Source organism: Muscardinus avellanarius, assembly GCF_963383645.1.
Source record: "Muscardinus avellanarius genome assembly, chromosome: 10".
NCBI lineage: Eukaryota > Metazoa > Chordata > Mammalia > Rodentia > Gliridae > Muscardinus > Muscardinus avellanarius.
In genome coordinates this window covers 67,279,250-67,290,534 of record NC_137796.1, presented here as the reverse complement: position 1 = coordinate 67,290,534, position 11,285 = coordinate 67,279,250, and the positions used below count along the sequence as shown (strand labels likewise).

Below are 11,285 nucleotides of genomic sequence, written 5' to 3'. Positions count from 1 at the left end.
TCCTCAAAGTAGTCTCCAACTTGTGATCAACAGGTGATGCTGGAAAGTCCTCTATGAGGTTTCTAAGATATCAGAGCTCTCCTGCTTAAGCAATTTATTGGGTGAGGTAATTAACAAGGTCATTAAGGTGCACAGGATAATTCTCATAAGTAAGGGAAGTTCCAGTAACCTGAAGACTGTGAGTGAAGTTGAGTGTGTTGGTGCATGCCTGTAATCCCAGGACTTGGGAGGATGAGACAGGAGGATGGTAGGGTTGAGCCCACCCTCAGCAACTTAGCAAGACTCAGCAGCAACCTAGTGAGATCCTATGAAAATAGAATAAAAATAAGGCTGGAAGCCAGGTGTCCTGGCACAGGCCTGTAATCCCAGCACTTGGGAAGCAGAGACAGGATGTTCACAGTTTGAGTTAGACTCAGCAAGTAGTGAGACTCTTATCAATCTAGCAAGACCCTATTAAAAAAGAAAAAAAGATAAAGCAGGGCATGGTGGCGCACACTTGCAATGCCAGCATTCTGGAGGCTGAGACAGGAGGATCAAGGTTCGCGGGCAGCCTCAGCTACTACTTGAGGCCGTTTACAACTCAGTGAGACCGCGTTTCAAAATAAAGAATAAAAAATAGGGCAGGGGGGTGTATCTTGGAAGTAGAATGCCCATGGATTCCATCCCCAGTAGCGCAAAGGAAGGAAGGAAGGAAGAAAGGAAGGAAGGAAGGAAGGAAGGAAGGAAATGAAAAAGAAAAAAGAAAAAAGAAAAAAGAAAGAAAGGAAAAAAGAGAAAGAAAATAGGGCTGATAGTGTAGCTTGGAGGTAGAATGTACTTGATTCAGTCCCCAGTGTCTCACACACATACACGTGCACATACAGAAACATACACCAGACAAACAAACACACCAGAGTCTTGCTCATTTGCTGCTTTGCTAAGATGCTGGGGATGTCCAGGACCCTGCAGTTCTCCTGGCTTAGGCTCCCCTGTACTGGCATTGACTCAGGGGCATTCTGCTGCTGAATATGCCACACCCACCCTATTATTTGTTTGTTTGTTTGTTTGAAACATTATCTTACTAAGTTGTTGAGGATCTTACTAAATTGCTGACAGTGAATCCGATATCCTGTCTCTGTCTAAAAGTACTGGGATAAAAAGTAGCCATATGCCTGCCTAAACAATTCATTTTTAGGTTGTTTTGTTTTTTGGTTTTGGGGTTTTTTTGTGGTACTGGGGTTCCTGGAAACCCTCTACCTCCGGGCTACACTCTCAGACCTATTTTATATTTTTATTTGGAAACAGAGTCTCTTAAATCAGCAAGGCGGGCTTCAAACCTGCGCAATCTTCCTGTCTCTGCTTCCCAAGCAACCAGTGTGCGCCACCATGCCCGGATTTTTTGGGGGGGAGGTTATGGTAGTTGTTGTTTTGGTGTTGGGAATGAAACTGAGAGGCATTCACACACCCCCCCTAGCTACACTATATTTTATTCTTTATTTTGAAACAAGGTCTCACTAAGTTGCAGAAGGCCTTACTAAGTAGCTGAAGCTGTCTGTGAACTAAGTTCCTACTGTCTCAGCCTTCCAAGTATTGGGATTATAAATGTGCACCACCACACCCAGCTTGAATACTGGATATTTATTTTGTATACTGTAGTAGTCAGAGTCTAGACCCTGTCACCCTGAGATACCTGGAGCCCTGGCTGACCATGGGCAGGGAGCTGGGAGGGCTGGACCCCAGGAGACAGGGACAGGGGCAGCTCTGGTCTAGAGGAAGTCTGGCATGAGAGCAGCTGTGCCTCACCTCAGCAAGGATGGCTCTCCCCTCCAGTCAGCAGTAGAGGTGCCCGCTGCACCTGGCTCTGGGCTGTGCATGGTGCACAGGGAGGTTCGGGGTCTCAGGAACCTGTACAGGATCCTCAGACTGGGGCTTCTCACAGGAGGAGCCGGCTGTGTGTCTGTCTGGTGCTGACACATCTGGAGCAGCCTTGGCGCCCAGCCAGGCCCCGCAGGGCACTCTGTGCTTTCCTGGTGGCACCTCCTAGCACCCTGGCAGCCAATGAGCACAGCCCTGTGCTTTGTGACTCTGCCCTAGGATATAAAAGCTCTGCCCTGCCTACGGCACACAGGCTTCTGGTTTGGAGCAGGCTCAGGAAGAACCCACCATGGCGCTGTCTGCTGAAGACAAGGCCAACGTCAGGAGTTTCTGGGAGAACATCAGAGGCGACATTGATGAAATTGGCAGGGAGGCCCTGGAGAGGTGAGGACCCTCCTCTGCTTACTCATACCCAGGGCTCAATGCCAGTCCTGGGGCCTGGCAGGCACTAAGTGTCCATGCCTGACCCTTCCGATCCCTGCCCACCCCCACCTCTCTCTGCAGGACCTTCCTGACCTTCCCCTCCACCAAGATCTACTTCCCCGACTTCGACCTGAGCCCTGGCTCTGACCAGGTCAGGGACCAGGGAAGTAAGGTGATTATTGCCCTGAGTGATGCTGTGGACAACATGGATGACTTGGAAGATGCCCTAGATGCCCTGGCAGAGCTGCATGCCTTCAGGCTACGTGTGGACCCTATCAACTTCAGGGTGAGTATTTTTCCCGGCTGTGAAGAATCTGGGGTGCAGAAGGCACAGCTGGCCTTGAATGCTGGCTGAGATCCCCATGGTCTGGAAGGTGGAGTGCAGGCAGCTGGGTGTCTATGGCTGCTGACCAATTCTTCTCTCTCTAAAGTTCCTGACCCATGGCATGCTTGTGAGCATGTCCAGCAGGTACCCGGAGGATTTCACCCCTGCTGTCCACTCCTCCATGGACAAGTTCTTGACCTCTGTGAGCGAAGTGCTGACCTCCAAATACCGCTAAGCTGAGCCCTCTGCGGCCTTGTCCCCTGCCTGCTGGGCTGCTTGCCAGCCCCTCCTGCTTCCCCACATCTGCAGCTCTTAGCCCCTGAATAAAGTGAGTGGACGGCAGCCTGGTGTGCTGGGTTTCCTGTGTCTGGGAAGGTGCCAGGCTATGGGTGGTTCTGCTTATCTTGACCACAGACCTGTCTGCAGCTCATGGCAGAGGGAGCTGAGCTGGACCTGTTCCAGAGAAGGCCCTGAGTCACTGTGGTCCCAGGGCTCCCAGGGCTCCTCTCAGGGCACGTTGGGGATAGGGGGAACCGCACAAGGGTCTCTAGGAGTTCCCAGGACAGGACTCAGCTCAGGCTCCTCTACGGGGACCTTGGCATATAGGATGGAAAATAATTTTGGCTTCTGCAAGTCTAGGCACAACAGAGATTAATTTAGTAAGCAAGGTGCACACATTCAAGGAGAATGCAGCCATCTCAGAAAAAGACATGTTTCTGTGTCTGGAGCTGGTTTCCCAGCTCCTTTTCTAAAGGAAACTTTTTTCTGGGTGTTGTGGAACATACCTGTAATCCCAGTGCTGAGCAGGAGCTGAAACTAGAAGATCCCAGGTTCAAAGCCAGCCCTGGAAACTTGGATAGACTCTCAGCAACCTATAAAAACCCCATTTCAAAATAAAGAATAAAAATGGCTGGGGGTTGCCGGGCATGTTGGCACACGCTTGTAATCCCCGCGCTTGGGAGGCAGAGACAGGAGGATCGTGCTGGTTCAGAGCCAGCAGCGCTGGCTTAAGAGAGCCTGTTTCCAAATAAAAAAATATAAAATACATCTGGGAGTGTAGCCCGGAGGCAGAAGGGCTTCCAGGAACCCCAGTACCACCAAAAAATAAATGGCTAGGGGTGTAGCTCAGAGCTAGAATGACCCTGGGTTCTATTCTCAGATACAATAAGTAAGTAAGTAAATAAGTGAATGAATGAATGAATGAGAATCATGGTGGCCACAGTGCTGCACACCTACAATCTCTGTCCTGGGAAAGCTGAGGCAGGAGGACCTCGGGTTCAAGACAAGCCTCAGAAATTTGGTGAGAATCTCAGCAACTTATTTAGTTGTGTTTCAAAATACAGCATACTTGTGACCGTGTCCAGCAGATACCCAGATGATTTAAGATCTGAGGTCCATGCCTCCATAAACAAGTGCTTGATTTCAGTGAACAATGAGCTGGCCACCAAATACCGCTAAGCTGAACTCTCCGTGGCCTCGTCCCCTGCCTGCTGGGCCTCCAGCCAGCTCTTCCCCCTGCCCACACCTGCTTTTAGCCTTTCAATAAAGTGAGTGGACGGCAGCCTGGTGTGCTGGGTTTCCTGTGTCTGGGAAGGTGCCAGGCTGCGGTGGTTCTGCTTATCTTGACCACACACCTGTTCACAGCTCATGGCAGAGGGAGCTGAGCTGGACCTGCTCTGCACAAGGCCTGAGTCACTGTGGCCCTGCACAGCCCAGGCTCCAGGGCGCCTCTCAGGGCTCAGTGTGGGGAGGAGAGGACCACGCAAGGGTCTCCTGGATTCCCAGGACAGGACTCAGCTCAGGCTCCTCTGCGGGGCCCTTGGCTTACACGATGGAAAAGAATTTTAGCACCTGCCAGTCAGAGGCGCAGAGAGATTTATTTAGAGAGAAAAAAAAAGCATCCAAAGGAAGATGCAGACCATCTCAAAAAGACAAAGACACATTTTGTGGCTTCCTCTTTTAAAGGGGTTGTTGTTGTTGTTGTTGTCTTTTCAGACTGGGGATCAAACCCAGGGCGGTGCAGTGCCAGGAGAGCGCTTTGCCACTGAGCTACATCCCCGCCCTGTGAGTTCTTCTTTTAAAAGAATCTTGGTGCTGGGTATGACAGTGCACACCTGTAATTCCAGTACTTGGGAGAGGCTGAGACAGGAGAATCATAGGTTAGAAGATAGCCTCAGCAATGTAGCAAGACTCTCAGCAACCTAAGAAGACCTTGTGCAAAATAAAAAAATAAAGAGGGCTGGGGTGTTGCTAAGAGGTAGGACGGCTCTGAGTTCAATTCCCAGTAGTGCTATATAAATAAATATAAAATAAATAAATAAAAAGAGAAGGCCCAGGTTGTGCCTCAAAGTAGATAAACCTTGGCTCAATCCCCATTATCTTTCTCTTTCCTTCTCTCTCTCTCTCATTCTCTCTCTCTCTCTCTCTCTCTCTCTCTCTCTCTCTCTCTCTGACACACACACACACACACACACACACGCGCGCGGACACACCCAACAGTTTTGCTAACTTGCTGCTTTGCTAAGTTGCTGGTCACTCCCTGAAATTGCAATCCTCCTGTCATAGCCTTCCAAGTACTAGGATTAAACCCAAGGGTCTCCTGCCTCTAAGTTACACCCCAGACCTGCTTTTTCTTTCAGTTTGAAACACTGTCTATAATACAGAGGGCATCACTAGAGTTGCTGAGGCTTGCTCGGAACCTGTGATCTTCCTGTTTCAGCCTTCCAAGTACTGGGATTACAATGTGCTCCACCACGCCAGCTAGCTATTGATATTTGTATGTTGAGTTTGTATCCTGTAGGGCAGGTTTTGAATACTTTATCATTGACAAGCTAGGTGGTTCTGGGCTGCCTGAGCTCTCTGAGCCTCACCAGTTATGTGGAAGATGACCCTGAACTCACTAGGTCTTTGCAATAATCTTTGAGATTCCATGCAGGTCTTGGCTCCACAGGTTCATGGCCACCCCCACTCCAAGTCCTGCATCTCAGATTCTGTCGGGTTCCCTCCAAGCTGGGCCCCCACCCAATACCCTGTTCACACTCCCCAGCCACCGAGGCTAGAACCTTAGTGCTCATGGCCTCTGCAGACAAGGAGCGGGGACTGAGGGGTAGCAGCACCTGGAGCTCTTCCCAAACCTGAGCAGGGTGGGTCCAGGCGAGGACCTAGTGGAGGGCACAGCATCAGGCCTGAGAGGGTGCTGAGAGCTGAGTCCTAATCTCCACACTGCCTGACTGCTCCATGGTCGGGGTGCAGCCCCTTCACCCTGAGGTGCCTGGAGCCCTGGCTGACTGTGGGCAGGGGGCTGGGAGGACTGGACCCCAGGAGACAGGGACAGGGGCAGCTCTGGTCTAGAGGAAGTCTGTCATGAGAGCAGCTGTGCCTCACCCCAGCAAGGATGGCTCTCCCCTCCAGCCAGCAGGAGAGGTGCCCGCTGCACCTGGCTCTGGGCTGCGCACGGTGCACAGGGAGGTTCGGGGTCTCAGGAACCTGTGCAGGATCCTCAGACTGGGGCTTCTTCTTGCAGGAGCCACTGTGTGTCTGCCTGGTGCTGACACATCTGGAGCAGCCTTGGCACCCAGCCAGGCCCCGCAGGGCCCTCTGTGCTTTTCTGGTGGGGCCTCCTAGCACCCTGGCAGCCAATGAGCACAGCCCTGTGCTGTGACTCTGCCCTAGGACATAAAATCTCTGGACTGCCTATGGCACACAGGCTCTGGTTTGGAGCAGACTCAGGAGGAACCCACCATGGCCCTGACTCCTTATGACCTAGACAATGTCAGGGCTATCTGGAAGAAGGTCAGAAGCAACACTGCCCATTTTGGCGGGGAGGCCCTGGAGAGGTGAGCACCCTCATCTGCTTGCTTGTACCCAGTGCTCAACACCAGCCCCAGCACCCAGAGGGATTAAGTGCCCATACCTGACCCTCCCCAATCCCAGCCTGTGGGAAGCCATTAATTTTCCCCTAAAAGAATATTTCTGACTCAGCTGACTGTCCTTCGCCCAGAGTCAACAAGATTTGGGGGTCATAGAAAGTTCAAAGTAAAAGGTCTGAGAGAAGATCAGGTGGTGATGGCACGAGGGCACTGATTAACCTACCTGTAATGTATGTGCTTTGGATTGGTCTCTATTGTATTCTGGTGGTGATAGCACGGGTATGTTGATTGACCTGGAACTCTATAAATACTGCAAGAGAAATAAACCCATTGTCAGCCAGTAGGTCGGCCCAATAGAGAATACTGACCCAGGAGTAGAAATATTGACCCAGGAGCAGGGGTCAGCCAGTGGAGATGGTGGGCTGGCAGCCCCCCCGACACGTTAGAATTAAAAATTCTTTCATCCTCACGCCTCTCTTCAGAACCCGTACTTTTGCTGGCTAGCTCCGGCACCTGCCCACCCCCCACCTCTCTCTGCAGGACCTTCCTGAGCTTCCCCTCCACCAAGACCTATTTCCCCTACTTCGACCTGAGCCCTGGTTCTGCCCAGGTCCTGGCCCAGGGCAGGAAGGTGGCTGACGTGCTGACGAACGGATGCTGTGGACAACATAGATGACTTGCCAGCCACCCTGAATGCCTTGAGTTACCTGCATGCCTAGAGGCTTCGTGTGGACCCTACCAACTTCAAGGTGAATGTTTGGCTGGGAAGGATCTGGGGTGCAGAAGGCACAGCTGGCCTTGAGTGCTGACAGAGACCCCCATGGTCCTGAAGGTGGAGTGTAGGCAGCTGGGTCTCGATGGCACTGACCTGATTCTTCTCTCTTTGCAGCTCCTGATCCAGAGTTTTTTGGTGACCCTGTCCAGCAAGTACCCGGAGGATTTCAGCCCTGCAGTTCGCACCTCCATGGACAAGTTCTTGACCTCTGTGAGCAATGAGCTGACCTCCAAATACTGCTAAGTGGAACCTCTGCAACCTTGTCCCCTGACTGCTAGGCCTCTGGTCAGCTTCCCCCTGCCCACACCTGCTTCTTTAGCCTTTCAATAAAGTGAGTGGCTGGCAGCCTGGTGTGCTGGGTTCTCTGTGTCTGGGAAGGTGCCAGTCTATGGGTAGTTCAAGATGACCACAGACCTGTCTTCAGCTCATGGCAGAGAGAGCTGAGCTGGACCTGCTCCACAGAGGGCCTGAGTCACTGTGGCTGCACAGCCCAGGCTCCCAGGGCTCCTCCCAGGGCACAGTGTGGGGAGGAGAGGACCACACAAGGGTCTCCTGGAGTCCCCAGGACAGGACTCAGCACAGGCTCCTCTGCAGGTTCTTGGCTTACATGAGCAAGGAGCACACACTCAAGGGAGAATGCAGCCATCTCAAGAGAGAAAGATGGATTCTATGGGTTCCCGGCTCTTCTTTTAAGGAAAATTGGTGCTGGCTGTGATGGCATATGCCTGTAATTCCAGTAATGGGAGACTGAAATAGGAGAATTACAGGTTCAAGGTCAAACCTTAGCAATGTAGGGAGACTCTCAACAACTTAAAAAGACCTTGTTTCAAAATAAAAATAAAAGCCACAAGTGGTAGCCCAAGATTGTAATCTCAGTTCTTGGGAGACTGAGACAGGAGAATCACGTTTGCAACCAGCCTCAGCTACTTAATGAGGTTCTCCACAATTTAGTGAGACTCTGTTTTAAAATAAAGAATAAAGCCTGGCATGGTGGCGCCCGCCTGTAATCCCAGCATTTGGGAGGCTGAGACTGGAGGATCGTGGTTCGCGGACAGCCTCAGCTACTTAGTGAGGCCCTCCGCAATTTAGTGAGACCCTGTTTCAAAATATAGAATAAAAAATAGGACTGGGGGTATAACTTGGAGGTAGAATGCCCCTGGGTTCTATTCCCAGACCCGCAATAAATAAATAAATAAATAAATAAATAAATAAATATTGGTGTTAGGTACAGTGGTACAGGCCTGTAATCCCAGGACTTTGGAGGCTGAGACAGGAGAATTGCAGCTTCACTGTCAGCCTCAGTGATGTAGCAATACCCTGTTTGAAAACAAAATATAAAAAGAACTAGCCCAACATAGTGGTACGATTGTAATCTCAGCACTTGGAAGAATGAGACAGGAGGATCACAAGTTTGCAGCCAACCTCAGCAAGTAGTTTGAAACAGAGTCGTTACGGTTTGGGGTGACTCTTACCATTTTGGGGGAACTGTCCCCTGACTCTGTTAGGCTTCCGAAGAGCGTGGTGGCCCACACTTGTCATCCCAGCATTCAGGAGGCTGAGACCGGAGGATTGTGGTTCATGGTCAGCCTCAGCTACTTAGTGAGGCCATCTGCAACTTAGTGAGACCCTGTTTCAAAATAAAGAATAAAAAAATAGGGCAGGGGGTGTAGCTTGGAGGTCGAATGCCCCTTGGTTCCATCCCTAGACCTACAAAAAAAAAGTCAATAGCTTAGCCATATGTGGTATTGCGCGGTTATAGGACCCGCGGTTATAGGAACAGTCTCCGGAAGCCTAACAGAGTCAGGGGCGGGCTCCCGGCATGAACAAGGCTGACGAGAAGATGGAGGAGCTGGTGGTGGAAGTGCGGGGCTCCAATGGCGCTTTCTACAAGGCATTTGTAAAGGATGTTCATGAAGATTTAATAACAGTTGCATTTGAAAACAAGCGATTCCTACCAACCCAGTGCATACTGATAACGTCATACTGATCAGCAGCCAGCTACCAAAGGCAAGAGTCGACCACCTCGTGGGAGCTAAAATTTAAAAGGGGAAAACTGGCAGCCGGAGAGACAGATTCCATCCCATGATGTGAGATTCCCACCACCTGTAGGTTATAATAAAGATATAAATGAAAGTGATGAAGTTGAGGTTTATTCCAGAGCAAATGAAAAAGAACCATGCTGTTGGTGGTTAGCTAAAGTGAGGATGATAAAGGGTGAGTTTTATGTGATAGAATATGCAGCATGTGATGCTACATACAATGAAATTGTCACAATTGAGCGTCTACGATCGGTTAATCCCAACAAACCTGCTACAAAAGATACTTTCCATAAGATCAAATTTGAGGTGCCAGAAGACTTACGGCAAATGTGTGCCAAAGAATCGGCACATAAGGACTTTAAAAAGGCAGTTGGTGCCTTTTCTGTAACTTATGATCCAGAAAATTATCACCTTGTCATTTTGTCCATCGATGAAGTCACCTCAAAGCGAGCACATATGTTGATTGACATGCACTTTCGAAGTCTGCGCACTAAGTTGTCTTTGATATTGAGAAATGAAGAAGCCAGTAAGCAGCTGGAGAGTTCAAGGCAGCTTGCCTCAAGGTTTCATGAACAGTTTATTGTACAAGAAAATCTGATGGGTCTAGCCATTGGTACTCATGGTGCTAATATTCAGCAAGCTAGAAAGGTACCTGGGGTCACTGCTATTGATCTAGATGAAGATACCTGCACATTTCATATTTATGGAGAGGATCAGGATGCAGAAAAAAAAAGGCTAGAAGCTTTCTTGAATTTACTGAAGATGTCATACAGGTTCCAAGAAACTTAGTAGGTAAAGTAATAGGAAAAAATGGAAAATTGATTCAGGAGATTGTGGACAAGTCAGAAGTTGTGAGGGTGAGGATCGAGGCCGAAAATGAGAATAACGTCCCACAAGAAGAGGAAATTATACAACCAAATTCCCTACCTTCCAATAATTCAAGGGTTGGACCTAATTCCTCCGAAGACAAAAAACATTTAGATATAAAGGAAAACAATGCCCATTTTTCTCAACCTAAAGTACAAAAGTCCAGAGGGGTATGGCACCATTTGTTTTTGTGGGAACAAAGGACAGCATCGCTAATGCCACTGTTCTTTTGGATTATCATCTGAACTATTTAAAGGAAGTAGACCAGTTGCGTTTGGAGAGATTACAAATTGATGAGCAGTTGCGACAGATTGGAGCTAGTTCTAGACCACCACCAAATCGTACAGATAAGGAAAAAGGCTATGTGACTGAGGATGGTCAAGGAATGGGTCGAGGTAGTAGACCTTACAGAAATAGGGGGCACGGCAGACGCGGTCCTGGATATACTTCAGCTCCAACAGAGGAAGAGAGGGAGAGCTTCCTGCGCAGAGGAGATGGACGGCGGCGTGGAGGGGGAGGAAGAGGACAGGGAGGAAGAGGGCGAGGAGGAGGCTTCAAAGGAAACGATGATCACTCCTGAACAGATAATCGTCCGTGTAATCCGAGAGAGGTTAAAGGAAGAGCAGCCGATGGATCCCCCTTCAGATCAGAGTTGACTGCAATAATGAAAGGAGTGTCCACACTAAAACATTACAGAATACCTCCAGCGAAGGTAATCATCTGCATACGGGTAAAGATCATAACCAGAAGAAGGAAAAGCCAGACAGCATGGATGGTCAACAACCACTCGTGAATGGAGTTCCCTAAACTGCATAATTCCGAAGTTATATTTCCTATACCGTTTCCGTAATTCTTATTCCATATTAGAAAACTTTGTTAGGCCAAAGACAAACAGTAGGCAAGATGGCACAGGGCATGAAATGAACACAAATTGTGCTAAGAATTTTATTCTTTTATTATTGGCCATAAGCAACAATTTTTCAGATTTGCACAAATAGTTCTTGAAATTTGAAACATTGCTTTTAAGTATATTTAACACTTCAGGGCAGGATTTTAGTTTTATTTTTTAAAGTACTGAGCAGTGATAATCTTTATTAATTGGGGCCATTTTCCTGCATTGAGTGACAACTCAC

General features: G+C 49.2%; 2 protein-coding genes and 1 pseudogene across 3 annotated transcripts; all 3 read left to right on the top strand.

The window, feature by feature from the left end:
• Nucleotides 1-2,143: 2,143 nt before the first annotated feature.
• On the top strand, nucleotides 2,144-2,837 carry LOC308268655 (hemoglobin subunit alpha-like; the record flags this gene model as incomplete). Its single annotated transcript, XM_080703768.1, has 3 exons — nucleotides 2,144-2,238; nucleotides 2,359-2,563; nucleotides 2,709-2,837. 3 exons carry the CDS (start codon nucleotides 2,144-2,146, stop codon nucleotides 2,835-2,837), a joined length of 429 nt encoding a protein of 142 aa, XP_080559894.1.
• A 3,506-nt stretch (nucleotides 2,838-6,343) lies between these two features.
• LOC308268654 (hemoglobin subunit alpha-like) lies at nucleotides 6,344-7,489 on the top strand (the record flags this gene model as incomplete). The annotated part of the gene is made up of 3 exons (XM_080703767.1): nucleotides 6,344-6,438; nucleotides 7,012-7,102; nucleotides 7,361-7,489. The coding sequence occupies 3 exons, from the start codon at nucleotides 6,344-6,346 to the stop codon at nucleotides 7,487-7,489; spliced, it is 315 nt and encodes a 104-aa protein (XP_080559893.1).
• A 1,597-nt stretch (nucleotides 7,490-9,086) lies between these two features.
• On the top strand, nucleotides 9,087-10,945 carry LOC308268223 (fragile X messenger ribonucleoprotein 1-like; annotated as a pseudogene). Its single transcript has 3 exons — nucleotides 9,087-9,183; nucleotides 9,293-10,408; nucleotides 10,605-10,945. The product of its transcript is annotated as a fragile X messenger ribonucleoprotein 1-like (transcript).
• Nucleotides 10,946-11,285: the final 340 nt, after the last annotated feature.